This window comes from Theropithecus gelada, chromosome 3 (genome assembly GCF_003255815.1).
Source record: "Theropithecus gelada isolate Dixy chromosome 3, Tgel_1.0, whole genome shotgun sequence".
Lineage (NCBI taxonomy): Eukaryota > Metazoa > Chordata > Mammalia > Primates > Cercopithecidae > Theropithecus > Theropithecus gelada.
In genome coordinates this window covers 25,638,896-25,659,972 of record NC_037670.1, presented here as the reverse complement: position 1 = coordinate 25,659,972, position 21,077 = coordinate 25,638,896, and the positions used below count along the sequence as shown (strand labels likewise).

Genomic DNA, 21,077 nt, shown 5'->3' with positions numbered 1-21,077 from the left:
GCTGGGTTAGAACAGATCAGGTCTCTGCCATGGGGATTTACTAATCCCTTGGAACGGGATCAATACAGCATTCTCACTGAAAGGAGCTGAGACCACTTGCCGAGTCTCTTTGGTGTGGTGTGCTTCCTTTGGGTACAGGGTCTTATGTCTGGGCCGGCTGACTGTCCACAGCCTCTGCAGTGTGGGCAGCAGCAGCAGGAGTATGGCATGCGGGCTGGAGGGCTGTTCCAGAGCCAAGGGCCAAGGCCAGGCCAAGGGATGGGCTAAGAATGAGTGATTGGGTCATAGGGCTGAGAATGCCAGGCTCTGGAATTTGGCGCAGCTGAAATGGAAGAGCCGAGACTGGAACCGGGGCTTAGGGCAAGGCCACCCCCTGAGGCCAGGTTGGAGGCCCGGCACTCAGGATCTGACCCTGAGGTGGGATGGTTTGCAGTTGGGGCTTCGTCCACACTCTGGCCGGAGCGGGCATTGGTGTCCCTGAGTATTGGGCAGCTCCAGGCCCAAGAGACCAAGGGCAAGTGAGCCACGCCTGCCAAGGAGCCCAGCAGCACAGGGGAGCTAGGCTTCCTCGTGGTCCTGAAGGCATCTTCTGATTTTGTTTTCTCCTTTTCAGTGCTTTAAGCAGTGGCTTAAAGGGCAGAGCACTTGCCCGGCCTGCCAGGGTCGTGATCTCCTGTCAGAAGAGTAGCCTGCACTTCTGGAAGAGGCTGGCCCGGTGAGAATCAGGAGCCGCCTTCCTGCTCCTCTAGGTAGTCACACTTCACTAAAGCGTCATCCACCAGTACTGGTGTTGAATCGGAAGAATGACAATTTCCTGCCACCACTGGTGTAAAAAACAAACATTTGAAGACCCTTGTGCATTGTGTGTCACAAAGCTAAATACATGGAAATCGTTAATATCGTTGAGATTAAGTAATTTCCCCACTCTGAGTGAATACTTTGATGATGGCCAAGCAGTGGCTAATACAATGACGGCTACCACACTCGTGGGTCGCTGGGGCTGCGCAGGGCTCTTTGAGGTGGGTGGCCTCTTTTGGAAAGTACTGTGAGCGCCTCGAAGCAGTATTCTAGTGATAAGAATTCTTAACATGTCCAAGCACCCCACGTTTGTTCCCCTTTTGTGTTTGAAAAACCTTTTCTAGTAGCTCCGCAAGAGATGATACTGACTTTTTAAATTTTTTACAAGAGTCTGTATTCCTGAAAATATGCCTATATTTTTCTTCAAAGATTCTGCATTTTAAGAATGGGCATAAGCAAACTACATTTTAATAATTTATAGTTAATGTTAAAATATTGGCTGATTTAGACCAAAAGATTCAAATCTCCTCTTTGTGAAATCCCATCTGCATTTGATTTTTTTATTATTTTATGTTCCTCCGATAGATTAAGTGTTTACTTTTCATCTTTTATAGATGTAATCTGATTTTCAAAAATCATTAACACTTTTTGATTAGTATCGACTAAGACTTTTTCCCCCTGGAATGGAGGCTGTGTGTCCATCACCCCAGCCCCCGGTTGGAGCCTGCTCTTTGAACTCTGCTGCCCTCCTCAGCAGCTTCTGTCCTCTTTCATGAGTCAGCCAGCAAGTGCTTGGGATCCACATCCAGCCGTGCTGAGCACACAACAGGCTGTGTGTGGAAATGGCCACCACCCTTCTCCTTCCCCACCCCACCACAAAAAGAGAAGCTGTGTCTTTAGACAACCCTGAGGTGTCTGTGTTACAGTCGCTCTGTGTTTGACATTTGTGTAAAGTATGCATGCAGTCTTATACTGTGGCGTAAAACAAAACTGTAACTGCATTAGAAACCATGAAAAAATTAGATACTGTTTTGTGAGTTTTATACAGTGGTAAATATAGAACCATGAATTCTGGACACATTCCATTTCTATCCAACATGAAGGATCAAAAAATGTTTTTCAATGTGTTCTTTGTTCCACTGGATACTTGGAGTCATGAGTTTGTGAGCTGATTTGGTCACCTTCCTCTGCCTTTATTCACCATGAGTTCTGATGTCTTAGTGACTTAGTTCGTAGAAGCTCACGCCCTAGTTTGAAACATTCTCCACGGTGGCCCCCAAAACATTGTCCGCATATTCGTAAGAATTGAGCGCTATGGGTGTTAACATGCATAAGGATCAGTTTGCAGCAGCAAGTACAAAAGAAGAGGAACATCGTCCAATGAGTGTGTTTTGTATATAACTTCAGATACTTGTGAACATGCCTTATATTTGTCCAACAACTGTCAGAATAAAGAACATTCTAAAACGAGAAGTTCACTGTCATTCTTGTCCATTCTTTCTTAGATAATTTAAAAAATGCATTCTCCTGGAAAACTTAGGACATGTATGTGATGCTAACATTTTAAGAGTGCTTTCATCAGGAAAGAGCAGCCACACCACGCTGTGTCTGAGGAGTCTGACCAGGGATCTCAGGGCGTTTTAGGGCCTGGGCCAGAACTTTCCTTTGTGCCTGCATAAGATCGACTACTTCAATGTGTGAATGGCATTCACACAGAGACGATAGAGTTTACTTCTTACGGCCACATTAAGGGAGTTTTCATGTGAATACATACAAAGATGTTGAAGATAAACTGTATTCCTTGGTTTTTTGTTTTTTTTTGAGGCATTTGTGGATTTATGGGCCGCTGAGGCTGTCGATGGGGTTTCCTCTTTAGGGGGACTTCTGGGTGTGCTGAGCACTCAAGAATTTGAAGACAGCGCATTTTCACAATCTGTCTTCTGTTTATTCAAGTGTATTCAAAGTATTATCAGTACAAATTTTTAGTCTGATGGCATTTAATTTAAAGCAGTGACTATTCCTTAAGAATTTAGATTAGTTTTCCCTGCTGAACTGCTTAATCTATGTTATGAGTAATGGATAGCCCGGTATAAAATTGAAGTGGTGCCCCAGCAATGCAAAATGTCACTACGGTTTTAAGACTACGGAAGTGGCCCCACTTATTAGTGATTTTGATTTCCAGAGTTTGTTACCCACGGTCAGCCGTGGTCTGAAAATAGGCGAGTACAGTGCAGTACAATAAGATATTTTAAGGGAGAGAGACCGCACTCACATAATCTTTATTACCGTGTAGTTCTATTTTATTACTAGTTCTAGTTGTTCATCTCTTACTATGCCTAATTTATAAATTAAACTTCATCATAGGTACATATGTATAGGAAAAAACATTGCATATGTAGGGTTTGGAATTATCTGTGGTTTCAGGCATCCACTGGAGGTCTTGGAACATATCTGCCATGGATAAAGGGTGTGTGTGTGTGTGTGCGCGCGCGCGCGTGCACGCACGCAGTGGCGGCAGGTGGTTAAAGTGATCAACACACTGCAGACTGAAGCAATAAAACTATTTTAGAGTAGTTTTTGTAGATGACTGGAGAAGGGGATTAAAGGAAACAGAGACACAATAGCAAAGATGGAAGTTCCTTCTGTCCGCCTGAGGTACTTACTCGGGAGGCTGAAAAGCAGAGGCCATAAAGTGATAGGATGGTTGGTCAGAATGAGGACCAAAAACCATCTGTAGTATGACCTCATGAAAGAAATGGGAAATATGTTTAGGTATTTGAAACACTTGTGCAACACTTAATTGAAAGAATAATTGTAAAAATAATTGGTCATCCATCATGTCTAGTTCCTTTTTATTTTCTTCACACTGGTGTGACTGGCTGAGAGGAGAGGTCCGCATTTGGTCACCATATACCTTATGTGCTTTGCTGGGAAGAATGGGCAAGGCCTGCCATAGGCACCACTGAAAACTGGTTCATTCATTCAGCAAGTGTGCACTGAGTACCTACCACGCATGCGCTGGGCGCCAGGCTAGATGTTTTGATACAATAGTGAAGGAGACAAGGACCCCATGAAACATGTCTTTCAGTTGAGTAGACACCAACAAATACATAAGGTAGCTTCAGGCAATGAGAAGGGCTCAGAAGGAAAAGCTGGGAAGGTATACAGATGAGTAAATTCCTGGTGAAGTGCTCAGCACAGTGCCTGCACACAAACTCGTGATAACCGGAGCTAATAACTAACACTACGATTAAGGGCCTGGAAATTGCATGGGAAAGAGTAAGGATGGTACAGTAGGAAAGCCTCCGTTAGGTGAGGAACTCCACTTCCTCCACTTCCTCAGTGTGGCCTACACTGGAACACGATCCAGTGGTGAAAAGAGCAAGAAGAAATCAAATCACCTCGAAGTCATTTTGGAAAATAACAGCTTTGTTCCTGAGAGCTCCCTGAATTGACTTCAGGAATATCGTGATTCTACAGCAATGGATCATTTCACCTTTTGGCTTTCCCAGATTACCTGACTGAGCAGTTTTGAGTCAACATTTCCTATCCAGTTTGGGTTCAGGATCAGAGCCCTGTGGTGGGCTCACTGGGAGGTTGCCCTGGAGTATTGGTGTGGCTGGGCAAGGCTCATTGTAGTGGAGGTGTGTAGTCCAGACTCCCTGGCTTAGGGTGAGAACTGTTCCCACTTATTCCATCATCGCCTCCACATTTTTTTTTTTTTTGAGACAGAGTCTCACTCTGTCACCCAGGCTGGAGTGCAGTGGCACGATCTCCACTCACTGCAACCTCCACCTCCTGGGTTCAAGCAATTCTCCTGCCTCAGCCTCCTGAGTAGCTGGGATTACAAGTGCATGCCACCACAGCTGGCTTTTTATATTTTTAGTAGAAACAGAGTTTTATCATGTTGGCCAGGCTGGTCTTGAACTCCTGACCTCAGGTGATCCACCTGCCTCAGCCTCCCAAAGTGCAGGGATTTATAGGCATGAGGCACTGCGCCCAGCCCATCGCCTCCACTTTATACTGTCTCTTCCTATTCTCCCTTTAAAGGTGAAAAAAGATAAATATTACTTAGCAAGAATACAGAAATTAAACAATTTAAACTAGAAAATCCTAATGAGTCATCGGTCAATCAAGTCGGATTGGTAAACCATCAAGGGAAAAAAAGACTTTTAGCTACTTAAGAATAATAATTTGGGGGCCAGGGCCTGGTGGCTCATGTCTGTAATCCCAGCACTTTGGGATGCTGAGGTGGGCAGATTGCTTGAGCTCAGGAGTTCGAGACAAGCCTGGGCAACATAGTGACACCCCGTCTGCAAAAAATACAAAAATTAACTCGGCATGGTGGCACATGTCTGTGGTCCCAGCTACTTGGGAGGCTGAAGTGGGAGGATCACTTGAGCCTGAGAGGCGGAAGTTGCAGTGAGCCGAGACTGCACCATGGCACTCCAGCCTGGGTGACAGAGTGACCCTGTCTCAAAAAACCAAGAATAATTTGGGATTTCCATATGAAAATAAATGAAGCTTGACCTCTCACAGCATATACAAATGTCAATTTCCAATGGATCACAGTCCTCAATATGGAAAGCAAAATAATGCAGCTTCTACAAGAAAACAGACAATCTTCCTGCCCCTGGAATAGGCAAAGATTTTAAGGAAGCACTAGCTCCAAGAATGAAAAGTTGATAAACTGGATTTTGTTGCACTAAGAACTCTTAAGTTTCCATTGAGAGAGTGAAAAGGCAAGCCATGAAATGGAAGACGTTGGTAATCCACACCTCCAACAAGACTCCTCCAGAATGTACAAACAACTACAAATTCAACAAGAAAAAGGTAACAATATATTAGAAATAGGCAAGAGATTTGAATAGGCACTTCACAAGTATCCAGATGGTTTGTAGGCATTTGGATAGCCACATTTGTTCAAAATCCATCACCAAGGAAATATAAATTAAAACATTGCTGGCAGGGTGATAGGGTTTGGATTCGTGTCCCTACCCAAATCTCATGTCGAATCGGAGGAAGGGCCTGGTGGGAGGTGACTGGATCATGGGGACAGATTTCCCCCTTGCTGATCTCATGACAGTGAGTCCTCATGAGATCTGATAGTTTAGAAGTGTGTGGCATTCCCCTTGGCGCTCTCTCCTGCCCCCATGTAAGTCATGCTTGCTTCCCCTTCACCTTTCTCCATGATTGTACATTTCCTGAGTCTCCCAGCCATGCTTCCTGTTAAGCCTGTGGATCTGTGAGTCAATTAAACCTCTCTTCTTCATAAATTACCTGGTCTCAGGTAGTTCTTTATAGTAGCGTGAGAACAGACCAACACACGGTATTTTAAGTTGTCTTGAAGTGTCCTGGTTCTAGCAGGTAGGACCCTGTACTTAGCAGGGACCTGTTTTGCTGTTCTCCGGGGCATGGGTGAAGGTCTGGGGTGTGAGAGGCTGCAGTGAGCTGTAATCACACCACTGCACTCCAGCCTAGGGGATAGAGTGAGACCCTGTCTCAAAAAACAACAACAAAAAAATACACTTACATCAAAAACCAATGTACTCCTGATTACCTCAGCTTATTATGTTGGCGTTATTGAGGTCTATAGTATCTGTATGGTGGAAATACCATATAATGCAACTCTTCCCAACTCTGTTTAGTGGGGTCACACTGGTAGCTTGAAATCAACCACTGTTGGAGTACTTACACCACAGTCATTGGCAAATGCTGCTTTGCTTCCCTGAAGAAGCTGGTAAAGCCTGGAGTTCTGCTGGTCTGATGGTGCTGGATATGTCCTTGATACCCTTCTCATTTCACATTTGAAATGGTGATTCAGGCACTGAGCAAACCCTGCTGGGATGATTCCTGCTGAGGGAGCTCCTTCCCACTGCTCTTTGGCAAGGGTCCTCACTTCCCCTGCCACCGCCTGGCCTTGCCCAGTTCTCTGCCATCCTGGAAAGGAGACACTGCTCTCTGCAGCATCTCTGCCCCAGAGACAGGCCGAGTCTGTCATTGCATCGGCCTCTTAGCGGTTCCTTGGGAGCCACTCCCAGCCTTGCCACAACAGGTCCTGTGCTACGAAACACCAAGGAAGGCCCCCTCCTGCTTCTGGCCAGGCCCTGCCTGGGAGGGTACATGTGAATGCAAAGCAGGTCTGTTTCAGGAGTGCCCAAGAAGCCACCAGGAGGACACCTCCACACCAGAGGTCACTCATCTTACCTCCCAGAGGAAGGACCAGGGCCGGTCCCTTGGCCTTGCCAGGAGAGCCTCCGCAACGAACAGCTGGTATGTGTTACAGGGCTCCTGTGGCAGGCACTTCAAAGAGACAAGCTTGCTCTCTGTAACATGTGCCTTTGTGTCAAACAGACCTGTCATTGTTTTCAACAAATACCTTGGGACTCCAGTGCATAAATACCATTCTGGGCTTTTCCCCCACCCTCCATTTTTCAGAAGTTATGTATAAAGGCATTCTGCCTAATTCCTTCAGTCCTCTATTTCAGTTTCTGTTTATTTGGTGTGATAGAAAGCTCTTAATTTAGATCTCCCCACCGCCAGTTCCAAGAAATCTGCCACCAGCTCCAAGCTTCATGTCCTGAAGTGCCACCTCATTCCCGCGGGGTGAGCCAGCGGCCTCTGAAAAGAGGAAGCCATTGAACAGATCACACTGTGCCTCCTGCCGCTGGCTGCTGCCCCAGCGCCAGCAGGACTCTGGCTTTGATTGGGGCCTCATTGGAGTCCACATTGCTTTTGCTTCCAGTTTCCAAACTGCCACCACCTCGAAACTGCCAGACCTTTGAAAGCTGAGGCACAGTGCCTCACCCCTTCCTTCAGAAGACTGTCCAGCTCCCCTCTCCTCCCTCCCCGACTAGGGACCTCTCCTAGGGGAGGGGTCTGGTGTCCTCAGCTGGCTCCTCTCCACCTTTGCTTCTACCCGGGGGCTTCAGTACATCTGGCTTTATCTCCGGGGTGAGCCATGCAGCCCTGGTCATCTGGACGGGCCACTGAACTCCGCACATTCACCTGTTCACTGGCTCATCCATTCATTCATCCGGTCTCCCATGCACTGCACTGTTCTAGGTGCTTCCATACAAAGGGGGACAGAAGAGACAATGGAAGGCCTCAGCACCGCAGGAGGGGAGACGGATGTCATCTACAGTCGCACAATACATGGGAGGTCACGGGTGATCCCGGGGAAAATGGAGCTGGGAAGGGGATGAGGGAGTCTTTTTGTCTAAACTTGACCCAGGTTTAGACAGAAGCCAGGGACAGCGTCATCTGAGTGCAGCCTGAGGGACGGGGGAGGAGGTAAGGGCAGGGGGCGTGGGCAGTCAGGCAGAGAAGCCAGAGGAGCAATGCCTGGCAGGGTGTTTCCAGAGCCCGAGGAGGCCAGAGCTGCTCTTTGATTGGGGGATTGCACAGAGGTGGAGATTCCCAGGGGGCGGATGGGGATGGGAGGGGGGTAGTAGCCCGAGCCTGGCAGCTCAGGGATTCATCCAGCAGGCAGTGCAGCTTGTTGATCAGCCTCATGAAATGCTAGTTCCGCATGTGGCCTTAGACTCTGGGGACTTGGTCTGGGGCCAGGTAGGGGGCATTTCTGATGCGATGTCACCTCTGTTACTCTATCCATCAGGGCCTGACGGAGCCCCTGCTTCCTCCAACACCCCCACCCCCTTTCTCCCGTGGCTTCATATTGACCTAGTCAGGCCTGCCAGTGGGTCTACCCTGCAGGGCCATGGGAGCACCCATGGATCCCCAGTCCTGGCCCAAGCACCTGCCCTCACTGCTACCCGCCCCAGGCCATCAGCCTCATTCTCACTTGACCCCCTCACACCTGGTTTCACTGGAGCCTGAGCCAGCCCCGCAATCCCTTCCCAAGCTCCCATCTCCCCCTGCCACAGCCTTGCTCCCTGCAGCAGGGACCTCAAAAGTTAGTCTCTTGGAGCACTGGGATTAAATGAATGTGCCTTGCACATACTAGTTGCTCAGTAAACACAAAAAAACTCAACTCAGGCTCCAGAATAAGAGCCACACCCCAAAAGCTGGCTGTGGTGGCCTCTGAATCTGAATTCCCACCTCCATGTGACCTTCCTTAAGCCCCTCACTCCAGCCCTGCTCTTCACCATCTCCCAACATGATATTTACTAATGGCCATTTCAGGTACTATGTTACCTGTCCACAAACATTGCAGCATTTAATTTCCCCAAGTACCCTACGAAGCAGAGATTACTCTTGCCTGCATTTTACAGACAAGGAAATAAACCTGAAAGGTTAAGTGATTTCCCCAAGGTCAGGTAATTGGAAAATGTCAGGATTTGCACTTGCTAAGCCAATTCTCTCCTCTAGCCATTCTGCTTCTTCCCCTTAATACAAAACCCACTTGTCCCCCAAGGTTCAGCTCAGGTTCCCATGCCAAAACAAAACCTTCTCAGGCATACAGGCGGCAAAAGCCTTGGAACCCCCATTTACTACTGCTCGCCCTCATACCACGGCTGCAGTGCGTGTCCCCTTCATGTTAGCTCATGAGGCTGATGCAGGGCAGGTGAGACACAAAATCGGGGCTTAGCCTGGGAAGGTTCTTGGCTTCACCCTGGAAAGGATTCAGGGGCAAGCTGATGGTATTAGTCAGCAACTTTTATTGAAGCGGCCGTGCATAGCAGCAGCAGAGGTGCTACTCCCTGCAGAGCAGGGCTACCCCATAGGCAGTGCATCCAGAGTAACAACTCAGAGGCAGTGCTGCAGTCCTATTTATAGCCACTTTTAATTATATGCTAATTAAAGGGCAGATTATGCAGAAATTTCTAGGAAAAGGGTGGTAACTTCTGGGTCATTGAGTTCTTGCCACAGGGAAGGGGAAGTAATGTCCAGGTGTTGCCATGGCAATGGTAAACTGACAGGGCACGAGTGAATATGTCTTATGGACAGTTGCTTCTTTTTAGTACTTTATATATTCTAGTACAAATCATTCGTTGGATGTGTTTTGTAATTTTTCTTCAAGTCTGTGGCTTGCATTTTCATTTTCTTAACAGTATGTTTTAACAGTCTTTTGAAATTTTGAGGAAAAGTCTTCAATTTTGATGAAGTCCAATGTATTTTCTTATTTTTATACTTTGTTCTTTTTTATTTTAAAAAAATCAGCAAGGCTGGGCATGGTGGCTTATGCTTGTAATACAGTACTTTGGGAGGCCAAGGTGGGTGGATTACTTGAGTATAGGAGTTTGAGACCAGCCTAGGCAACACAGCAAGACCCTCCCATCTCTTTTTTTCAGAAGAAGAAGGAGAAGTAGGAGGAGAAGGAGGGGAGGAGGAGGAGGAGGATAAGGAGGGGAGGAGGAGGAGGGGAGGAGGAGGAGGAGAAGGAGGAAAAAAGAAAGAAGGAAGAAGAAGAAAAGAAGGAGGAGGAGGAGGAAGGGAGAGGGTGGGGAGGAGGAGGAGGAGGAGGGGAGGAGGAGGGGAGGAGGAGGAGGAGGGGAAGAGGAGGGGAGGAGGAGGATAAGGAGGGGAGGAGGAGGAGGGGAGGAGGAGGATAAGGAGGGGAGGAGGAGGAGGAGAAGGAGGGAAGGAGGAGGAGAAGGAGGGGAGGAGGAGGAGGAGGGGAGGAGGAGGAGAAGGAGGGGAGGAGGAGGAGGAGAAGGAGGGGAGGAGGAGGAGGAGGGGAGGAGGAGGAGAAGGAGGGGAGGAGCAGGGGAGGAAGAGGAGAAGGAGGAGGAGGAAGGGAGAGAGTGGGGAGGAGGAGGAGAGGAGGAGGAGGAGAAGGAGGGAAGGAGGACGAGGAGGGGAGGAGAAGGAGGGGAGGAGGAGGAGAAGGAGGGGAGGAGGAGGAGGAAGGGAGAGGGTGGGGAGGAGGAGGAGAGAAAGAAATAAGAAGGAAAGAAACCTGCCAAACCACCCAAAAGCAATAAGATTATTCTCCTCAAAGTTTTTTAGTTTTAGTTGTTATATTTAGGTCTATAATCATTTTCTAGTTGATTTTTGTATGTGCTGTATCATGAGGATTGAGGTTCACTTTCTTTTTGCGTATAGTTAACCAGTTATTTCAACTTGGAGCCTTGAAATCATGTAGTGTAAGTCTTCCAATTTTGTTCTTTTCCAGTTTTGCTGTTGACTATTCATTTATTTCCATATTAATTTACAATTAACATTAGTTTTTACCAAAAAGTCTGCTTGGATTTTGATCTAAGCATCTATAGATCAATATAGGGAAACTTGACACCTTTACAATTCAATCTTCCACCCTATGAATATGGAATCTCTCTCCATTTATTCAGGTATTCTTTAATTTCTTTCAGGAATATTTTGTAGTTTCCAGTGTACACATCTTTCAGTCTGGCACATCTTTTGTGAAATTCATCCCTAAGTATTTTCTATTTTTGATGCTGTTAACGATGTTTATTTTAATTTTAATTTCTGATTGTTCATTGCTGGGATATAGAAAAGCAGTTGGTTTTTGTATATTTATTTTATATCCTATAACTTTGCTAAAGCCACTTATTAGTTTTAGGGACCAGTGAGGCTGCAACTATGAGGCCATCTTGGAATCAGAGAGCAGCCCTCACCAGACAACCGACCTGCCAGTGCTGTGATCTTGGACTTCCCAGCCTCCAGAACTGTAAGGCAGTACATTTCTATTCTTTACAAATGACCCCGCCTCAGATATTCTGTGTGGCAGCACAAATGGACTAAGACAATGGCCTTCATCATTCCTCCCTCTGCTATAGCCTGAGTGGCTTCATCTGGACACGGACTTCCCTGACCAGTGTGGGCAAGGACCAGTGGTCACAGATATAGGTGACAGAGAGGCCTAAGCATGTGAAGGCCATACCCCAGGGACTCTGAGTTAAATAATCTCTTCTTCACAGGTCTCATTCATTTTCTTGCTCTTGGTTTCCTAAGTACTCTGAGTTTTCACTTTTTCTTTTGTTTCAAACAGGTTCTCTAGGATGAACTGTGTAAGCTGATAATCATACATGCCATGAGCAATGTGACAATACTTTACCTTTAAAAAGATGGGAGGCTGAGGCAGGAGAATGGCGTGAACCCGGGAGGCGGAGCTTGCAGTGAGCGGAGATGGCGCCACTGCACTCCAACCTGGGCGACAGAGCGAGACTCCATCTCAAAAAAAAAAAGATATGTCTCGGCCGAGCACGGTGGCTCATGCCTGTAATCTCAGCACTTTGGGAGGCCAAGGCAGGTGGATAACCTGAGGTCAGGAGTTCGAGACCAGCCTGGCCAATATGATAAAACCCCATTTCTACTAAAAATACAAAAATTAGCTGGGCGTGGTCGCGGGCCCCTGTAATCCCAGCTACTTGGGAGGTTAAGGCAGAAGAATCACTTGAATCCGGGAGAAGGAGGTTGCAGTGAGCCAAGATCACACCATTGCACTACAGCCTGGGTGACAAGAGCAAAATTCCATCTCAAGAAAAAAAAAAAATTTCTCTGGATCCCTTAATCTATATCATATGTGAAATGCATATATGTGTATACATATGTCCATATATATCCCAGTTTACAGTCCCCAACATGAAAATACATTGCATTTTTAAAAATTATTTTTTAAATTTAAAAAATACATGAATAAGGTAAAAATTCAAATAGCACAGAAAGTAAAAGCACTAGAAATAAAGACGTAAAATCTGTTTCTCTGTATCCCTCTACATGTGTTATTTTTAGGCCATGCTTTCCTCACTTTATACTATTAATATATATGATCTCTCCATATTAGCACATTCAAATCTACTTTATCCTACTGAACATCTATCTACCAAAACATTGTATTGATATTGATGAAAAATGATGACTGTTTTCATTTTCATCAAGTTTAGAAAAATTTCAGTCATTGCTTCTTCAATAATTTTTCTGCCCCCATCCAACATTTTTCTAGGACTTCGGTTATCTGTACGTTAGACCACTTGCTATTGCCCCATGGGTCACTGAACCTTCATTTGTTTGTTCCTCCATTCACTTACTTTTAGTCTTTTCCCCCACTGTGCTTCAGTCTGGGTCATGTCAATTGCTTTCTTTTCAAATTCACTGATTTTTCATCCTTTAGAACCCATGAGTTATTATATTAAATCAATCCAAACAATTTTTCATTTCAGAACTTTCATGTCTAGGAATCTGGTTTTTAAAAAATATATCTTCAATTTGTTTTCTCATCACATCCACATTGTGCCACAAATACTTGAGCACATCTTCAACAGCTGTTTTCAAAATTCCTTGTTTGCCAATTGGACCATCTCTGCCACTTCTGGATTTTTTTTTACCAATTTTTCTCTTGTTTATGGATCACATGCACCTGCTTTTTGAAGTGTCTAGTACTTTCGATTGGATGCTAGATATTGTGTGGTATGCTCTTGAGTGTCTGCATTTTGTGGCTGCCTTTATAGAGTGTTGAATTTGTTTTGGGTGGCATTTAAACTTGCCGATCAATTTGATCCTTTCAAGGCTTGTTTTTAAAATGTGTTGGGACGGATTTACAATGGCCTTTATTCGAGGATTATTTTAGCCCTACTACTTAGGTGTGACCCGTCTGGAATCCTTACTGAATGCCTCAGGTGTTCAGTGAAGTCTTTTCACTCTGGCTGATTGGAATTCAAATATATCTTGGCACTGTTATCTCTGGGAATGATTCGGCTTTCAGACAACTGGTACTTCTCCCTACCCTTTTGAGTTTTGCCATGCACATGTACAACTAAGTTTTTAGAAGATTCTAGGGGACCCTGGATGGTTAATACTGAGTGTCAACTTGATTGGATTGAAGGATACAAAGTATTGATCCTGGGTGTATCTGTGAGGGTGTTGCCAAAGGAGATTAACATTTGAGTCAGTGGACTGGGAAAGGCAGTTCCATCATTAATCTGGGTGGGCACCATCTAACCAGCTGCCAGCATGGCTAGAATACAAGCAGGCAGAAAAATGTGAAAAGAGAGACTGGCTCAGCCTCCCAGCCTACATCCTTCTCCCATGCTGGATGCTTACTGTCCTAAAACATTAGACTCCAAGTTCTTCAGTTTTGGAACTTGGACTGGCTCTCCTTGCTCCTAAGCCTATTAGTTCTGTCCCTCTAGAGAACCTTAATATAAACCGCTTTCAGATTTCAGGAGCTCTTTTTCTATTTCAATTTCTCCTCTCCAGTATTCTGATTCTCAAACTCCAGCCATCTCAGCCTTCCCAAACTCCAATCTCTAACTCCTCAACCCATTTGCTCTAAAAACTAATAAGTTATCTCTAATACTTTATTATTACAGGATCATGTTTCCTATTATTCAAACTTGCTGTGGAAATTTTGGCTGATGAAGTAAGATTTACTAAAAAAGATGGAGCTGGTCACCGTGACTCATACCTGTAATCCCAGAGCTTATAGAGGCCAAGCTTGAAGATCACTTGAGGCCAGGAGTTTGAGACCAGCCTGGGTAATACAGTGAGACCCTATCTCTACGAAAAAATTTTTAAAATTAGCTTGGGTAACAGAGCAAGACCCTGTCTCTTTAAAAAAGAAAAAAGTTAAACACAGAGCTACCATATGACACTGAAATTCTACTCCTAGATATAAATATATATGAGAAATAAAACCGTATGTTGATACAAAAACTTATATCTGTATGTTCATAACAGCATTTTTCTTAATAGTCAAAAGGTGGAAGAATTTCAAATGTCTGTCAACTGATGAATGATTATACACAATATGGTGTATCTATACAATGGAGTGTTATTTGGCAATAAAAGATAATGAAGTACTAATATATGCTACAATATGGATTGCCCTTAAATACTCTATGCTATGTCAAAGAAGCCAGTAACAAAAGACCACATAGTGTGATTCCTTTCATAGGTAATGTCCAGACTTGGCAAACCTATGGAGACAGAAAGTAAATTACTGGCTGCTTAGGGCTGAAGGGAGAAGGGGATTAGGACTGGCTGCTAATGGGTTCAGTGTTTCTTTTGGGGGTAAAAAGGAGTCTTAAACTTAGATTGTAGTGATGGTTGCACAACTCTGAATATACTAAAAACCAGTAAACGGTACACTTTAAATGGGTGAATTTTATGATTTATGAATTGTATCTCAAAGATACATCTCAACAGAATAGGTGCCTTTTGAGTACAACATAATCTATATGGTTCTCTTTTTGTATACATCTGAAATTTCCAAAATATAACTTAAAAGTATACTTCATGGTATCCATTAGGAGTATCATGCATGTCCTCTTTCAACCCAGTAAAGTGATAAGCTGTAGTAACAGATTTCCTAGTGGTGAGCTGTCCTTGCATACCTGAAATAAACCTCCCTTTTTGGTCATGATCTTTTAATACACTGAAAAATCAACTTGCTAATATTTTCTTTAGGATTATTGCATACATATTTTAAGTGGTATAGGTTTGTAGTTCGCTCTGCTTCATCAATATGGCAATGCTGCTGGTTTTCAATTTTTGCTTTTCTAAAACCTGATTTTTTTTTTTTTAAGGCAAGTGACTACACAGGATACATACTGTTTCTTTGCAGTTATGTGTGGCCATGGCGGTAAGCTCTTGATTATAAGATACAGGCTGAAGCTTCATGTGGCAGCATCTGGAAACCTTCCTTCATAGAGAGCCAGCACCTGGTCTTTGCACCCCACTTTCCCCCGGCTTCATCCCTTTCTCCATCCTGCTGCCCAGAATGTAGATGAGATGGCTGGAGTTAGATGCTACTATCCTAGCCCATGAAGAAGAGGGCCACACCCTAGAAAAGGTGGCACAGTGAACTGAAGTAGCCTGTGTCACTGAGGACCACAGCTCTAAGCTGCCATGCCAGCTCTGGACTGCCTACTTGTGGACTTTTATGTGAGTCTTCTTTAAGCCACCCTTAGTGTGAATCTCAACTCACAGCTAAACATAAACCCAACTGATAGGTCAGGTTTTGACATAAGGGATATGCCAGCTTCATAAAATACACTGGAAGGCTTCTCATCTTTCTCTGTAGCCTGCAACAGTTTAAGAGCAGAGGAACTATCTGATCCTTAAGAGTTTGATAGAAACCTCCAGTAAAACCATCTGGGTCTGGCACCTTTTTAGTGCTATTTCTTCAACAATTTTTTCAGTTTCTTCCACAGGCTAACATTTTATCCAGGTGGTTTACCTTTTCCAGAGTCACTGCGCATTTTAATGAGGTTAGCAAACTTGTTAACAGGGAAGGTCCATACTGTAGTTCTCTAATTTTCTTCAGGCTCTGTTTTTTTATCTGAAGTTGTTCCTGGGGTTATAGATTTGTTTTTCTCTCTTTCTATTTTGCTCTATTAAAGATCTGCCAACTGAAGTAGTCTTTTCAAAGTACCAACTCACAGACAATGAATTTTGCAGTGTTTTGCTTTCAGTTAATTCTTGCTTTTATCATTATCCGTTCCTCTTGAATTAGTTCTTCTAGACTTCTAATCTGAATGTCTAACTCATTAGTTTTCATTTTCTCTGGTGCAACACAAACAGATTTAAGACTAGGAATTGTCCTCTGGTTGCAACGCTGGCCAAAGTGCAAAGCTTTTGTTATAAGCATATTCATTTCCACTAAAGTTCTGGTTTGCTCCTTGAAGTATGTTATAAAACTTACAAGTGGCTATATTAAGTTTCATTTTTCTTTTGGTATTAATTTCTAATCTTATTGTACTGTAGCATAGTAGATTATGTGGCTTGGGCAACTGCTACTTAAAATTGTATTGCGATTTGTTTGTTTTTGAGACAGAGTCTCGGAGTCTCACTCTGTCACCCAGGCTGGAGTGCAGTGGCACGATCTCAGCTCATTGCAAGCTTTGCCTCCTGGGTTCACACCATTCTCCTGCCTCACCCTCCTGAGTAGCTGGGACTACAGGCGCCCGCCACCACACCTAGCTAATTTTTTGTACTTTTAGTAGAGACGGGGTTTCACCATATTAGCCAGGATGGTCTCCATCTCCTGACCTCGTGATCCACCCACCTTGGCCTCCCAAAGTGCTGGGATTACAGGCGTGAGCCACCACGCCCGGCCAATTGCGATTTTCTTTGTTGCTATGCATGTAATTGATTTTTGCAGTTTCCATGGATTAAAAAAGATGTATTTGCTACCAGATATAAAGGAAAACGGTGGTAAAAGTACACTTACTTCTTAAGTTTATCTTTTTTATGTATGGGATTTTGTTTTTTTTGTTTTGAGCCAGAGTCTCACTCTGTCATCCGCGCTGGAGTGCTGTGGCGCGATCTCGGCTCACTGCAACTCTGCCTCCTGGGTTCAAACAATTCTCGTACCTCAGCCTCCCAAGTACCAGGAATTACAAGTGTGTGCTACCATGCCCGGCTAATTTTTGTATGTTTTTTTAAGTAGAGAGGGGTTTTTGCCATGTTGGCCAGGCTGGTCTCAAACTCTTGGACTCAATTGATCCACCTGTCTCAGCCTCCCAAAGTGCTGAGATTACAGGTGTGAGCCACTGTGCCCAGCCATGTAGGGGATTTTGAATTTGACTTTGACTTGTGTTCTCTTAATACATTTTGGTGTCGAAAATTGTTTTAAAACAAACATGAATATTTAAGATTTTAGTTTTTTGCTCCTTTCTCTCACCTTTCTGCAGCTAAGCCTGGGTGCATCCTTTTTTGGTATACCATGAAGCAGTACATCTGGGCTCTTGGCCCAGCCTCCCCAGGTGGCCCCATCAGAGGCTATACATCTGTAGACAGAAAAGCTGGTCCCCCTTCCTTTCACTTAAGACCCAGAGGTTGTGGTCTAGTTCTTGAAGGTCTAGTCCTTGACCCAGGTGGGAGACAGTGACCCTTGAGAAAGGAAGTGACCACACCCTACTTTATGGGGCCTTTGCTGACCAAACCCTACCTCTCAGTAATGCTTTTCTTTTGAGTTGCTTTCTCCTTAAGTCTTCATGCTCAGCCTCCTACCACAGCTGGACATTTGTAAAGGGAACCAAAAACATCTTTTGGGGAAATGACCGTTGATGCAGATGACAGTAAACCATAATCTTTTGGTATTATCCTGACCCTTGGTCCCAATCAAGCTGGCACTCCCCAGAATCAGACAAGATCTAACAGACATAGATACAAATTCTGTCTTCGTACTGTTCTAAGTACTTAAAACCTCCACAGCATATGTCTTTTGTATGTTATACACAAGACTATAAGGAGACTGGCTGGGGTTGGACGTGAAAAGCCCCACAAAGTCAATTCTGGCAACCTGGATGGGGGTCTATCCAAGGAATTCCCATCTTACCAGTGACATTCACAGTAAAGCACAGGGGATCCTTGCTGAGTTTTAATTCCTCAGTCTGCCTTTCCACATCTTTTGAGTGATATACTCTAATAATTTGACTGCATTTTGTGTGAGGATAGCTGGATCCGCTTTGATTCTACAAATTAGGTGCCCTTCTGTTTCTTAGTAATGTCACGTTCTCTGACCATTGTAGCCACTTAAGATGGTCTCAAATATGAATAACTTTCAGTGGCCATAGTGGAGAAGATACTGACCCTGGAGGCTTATTCTCCCTCCACCTCTTCAACTCACATGTATGATTTCTTTTCCTCCCTACCAAAGTGGCTAGTTTCGACAGCCTTTAGGTTGCAGAATTGTTTATATTCGAAAGAAGACCTTACCTTCATAGAGCATTTTGTCCGGGCAACTGTTCTGCTCTGTAAGTTTTTAATATCTACTCTTATTTGGAGTCCCAAAATGAGGTAGCTTGGGTAGATCTCACAATGAAAACCGATTTCTTTGCATAAAACCTTATTCTACCTTTTTGAAAACCTGCTGGAAACAATGAATGGTGGCTTCAATAGTAATGGTTCACGAAGAACTGATCGTGTCCCCATCAATGAGGTCTTACCCATGGCAGAGCAATGGCGATCTACTGTAATTCTTGTTGGTTGTAGTAAGTTGGGGGAATATCAGGCCAAGAATCAACAGAGCTACGTGGCTTTGGCAGGTCAGTTTCTCTGTGCCTCAGCCCGCTCAGCTGTGAGACAGGAATAATAAACACCCCTCAGAAGGTACTGTGAGGTCACTCACTAAAGGACATTTCAGTGCTTTGAACAGGTCTGGAACATACCCCGGTATTTTTACTCTACATAGAAGAAATCAGTCCTAGAATATAATTAGATCAGACTTTCTGGTCCTTTAATCACTCAACCTGCTTCCTAAACTGGATCCAGCTGCAGATGACTGCGTTAGTCTCAGGACCTAATTTTCGTTTGACTCAGCTGATCAAAACTGAGACCATTCTGAGGCAGTAAACCCAAGGCCGATTCACGCCGACTTCCTAGAACTAAATCAAAAGGAAAACCCCAACTTTCCACATCCAAGTAACAAAAGGACCAGAAGCTACTCCCTTTGCAACCCCCCTTTTTCCACGTGGCAGATAAGAAACTCTCAGTACCTCTGATTGGTCCCCTCCCACAGCCAATGAAGCTGTTCACAGGTCAAGACTTTATTTACATAGGAGTATAACTTTGTAACTTCAATCTCTGATTGGTTGCATTCTGCAACTAATCAGATGCATAGGGTATAGCTTTATAACTTCACTTCAGCCTCTGGTTGGTCCTCTCCTGCAACCAATCAGACTGAGTATGGTCCACTACTTCATTTACATAGGGTGTGCACCAAGTAACCAATGGGAAACCTCTACAGCCCTCATGGGCTGCTCCCACCCTGTGGGGTGTACTTTCATTTTTAATAAGTCTCTGCTTTTGTTGCTTCCTTCTTTCCTTGCTTTGTGCGTTTTGTCCAATTCTTTGGTCAAGAACGCCAGGGTGACGTAACAATTCAAACCATGAAAAAGGTAACAGAGCCCTTGGGACGTCTCAACATGAGGTGACACAGCCAACCTGTGATGCATACATGGGAGCAAATGCATAGAAAAGCTTGTCAATGACACAGCAAAGTAAAACCCAAATGAAGCAAGATGAAGAATGGGCTGCACAGCAGGTAAAACTGCACCACGTTACAGACTGCTCGCCTGGGATGGAACGGTGGAGAGGTGCGCAGAGGGATGGACAAGCGCCTGGCAAGATGGATTTCTTTCCCCAGACTTCTAATGCTACTAACACTTCCCTCCTCACAAGGTCGCTATAACAAGGTAACATACAGCACTTAGAAGACGGCCTGACCCAGAGTAACACTAATGTTCACATGGCTGCGACTCTCAGACCAAAATCAATAGCTGGTATCTACTGAAACTTCAGCAAGGCGAAACCAGGGGAATGGCGCTCCTTTGAGCAGAGCAACGCGCATCACGTCACTTCCTCCGTAGGGGGAGGCTCCGGCCTCACTGGAGCAGCACTTCTCGGAAGAGCCCAGGATATTCGGGGACCGCCACCGGACAGCAGTCCAGGCCCCCTGGCGCCCAGCCTGCCGCCCTGTTGCAGCTCTCGTGCCAAGACGTGCGCCTAAGGGCAGGGATTCCCGCGGTCATTTATTCTTGGCGCTAAGCTGCCGCCTCTTTTCTATCACCACCGAGTAACGCAGACCCCACCGTTTCCTTCCATTCTGAGTCAACCGCTCCAGCAGCTACAGGGGCGCCAGGTTGTGCGGGGTCAGCACCACCCGGCCCCAGGCTTTTGAAGCCACGCCCGGACGCCGAGGATAGGCAGCATTTGCCCTGTGAACTTGCGCACACGCAGGCTCCGCGCGAGTCCCGGGCGCCCGAGCGGGGATTCCCCTCCCCGTCACCAGCGCCAGGGTGGGGTCCCCGGGCTGGGGATCCCAGACCCCGGCAGTCCAGCAGCCTATAGACGATCCATGTCCGTCGTCTAACTCACCGCGCTGGGGATCCGCCTCCTCCCGCCAGGGCGAGGGCGCCGTCCTCCCGCGTATGCTGCGCAGGCGCGGTCCGTCCTCCCGGGTATGCTGCGCAGGCGCGCCCCGCCCTCCCGGTCACGCGCTACAGTGCTCGGGCACGGGATCACGCCTACAGCCCAAGAGGCTGGGAAAATGCCGCCCTGTCCCTGAAGAGGAAGCGGAAGCAGGAAGGAACTGAGAACACTGGCATCTGCTACCGCCCTGAATCAGCGTTAGCATGTGGAGGCAACCTCAGCCCCCAGTTTTTTGAAAAGGTAATTCGGATTTGTACCCAGGAATTATGGTGAGGATAGAAATGGACTGGAAGGTTCCTTCCCCTTGCCCACCAAGGCTCCAGAGCAGGTGGGTTCCTGATGTCTACTCTGCATGAAGCCCTGGGCTTTCCACACCTCCCTACTTTTCCTCCGAACTCACAGCACAGCTGAGCCAAAATGTATTCCTGCCAAAACGGGCATTTCCCAAAAGAAAATACTGTTTTAGATTCATTGTTCAC

At 45.5% G+C, this 21,077-nt stretch overlaps 2 protein-coding genes across 2 annotated transcripts in view; both read left to right on the top strand.

Moving 5' to 3' along the window:
- TTC3 (tetratricopeptide repeat domain 3) overlaps positions 1 to 2,271 on the top strand; it is a 120,576-nt gene extending 118,305 nt beyond the window's left edge. The window contains exon 46 of the mRNA XM_025378521.1: positions 614 to 2,271. Coding sequence (XP_025234306.1) covers positions 614 to 688 — 75 coding nt within the window. The 3' untranslated portion in view covers positions 689 to 2,271. The remainder of the gene's footprint in view (positions 1 to 613) is intronic.
- On the top strand, positions 969 to 21,065 carry LOC112621563 (Down syndrome critical region protein 9-like). Its single transcript, XM_025381036.1, is given in 6 exon segments — positions 969 to 1,019; positions 7,310 to 7,404; positions 19,969 to 20,166; positions 20,350 to 20,523; positions 20,525 to 20,617; positions 20,673 to 21,065. Coding segments are annotated over 6 exon segments (810 nt in total). The 3' UTR covers positions 20,872 to 21,065.
- The last annotated feature ends 12 nt before the right edge of the window (positions 21,066 to 21,077 follow it).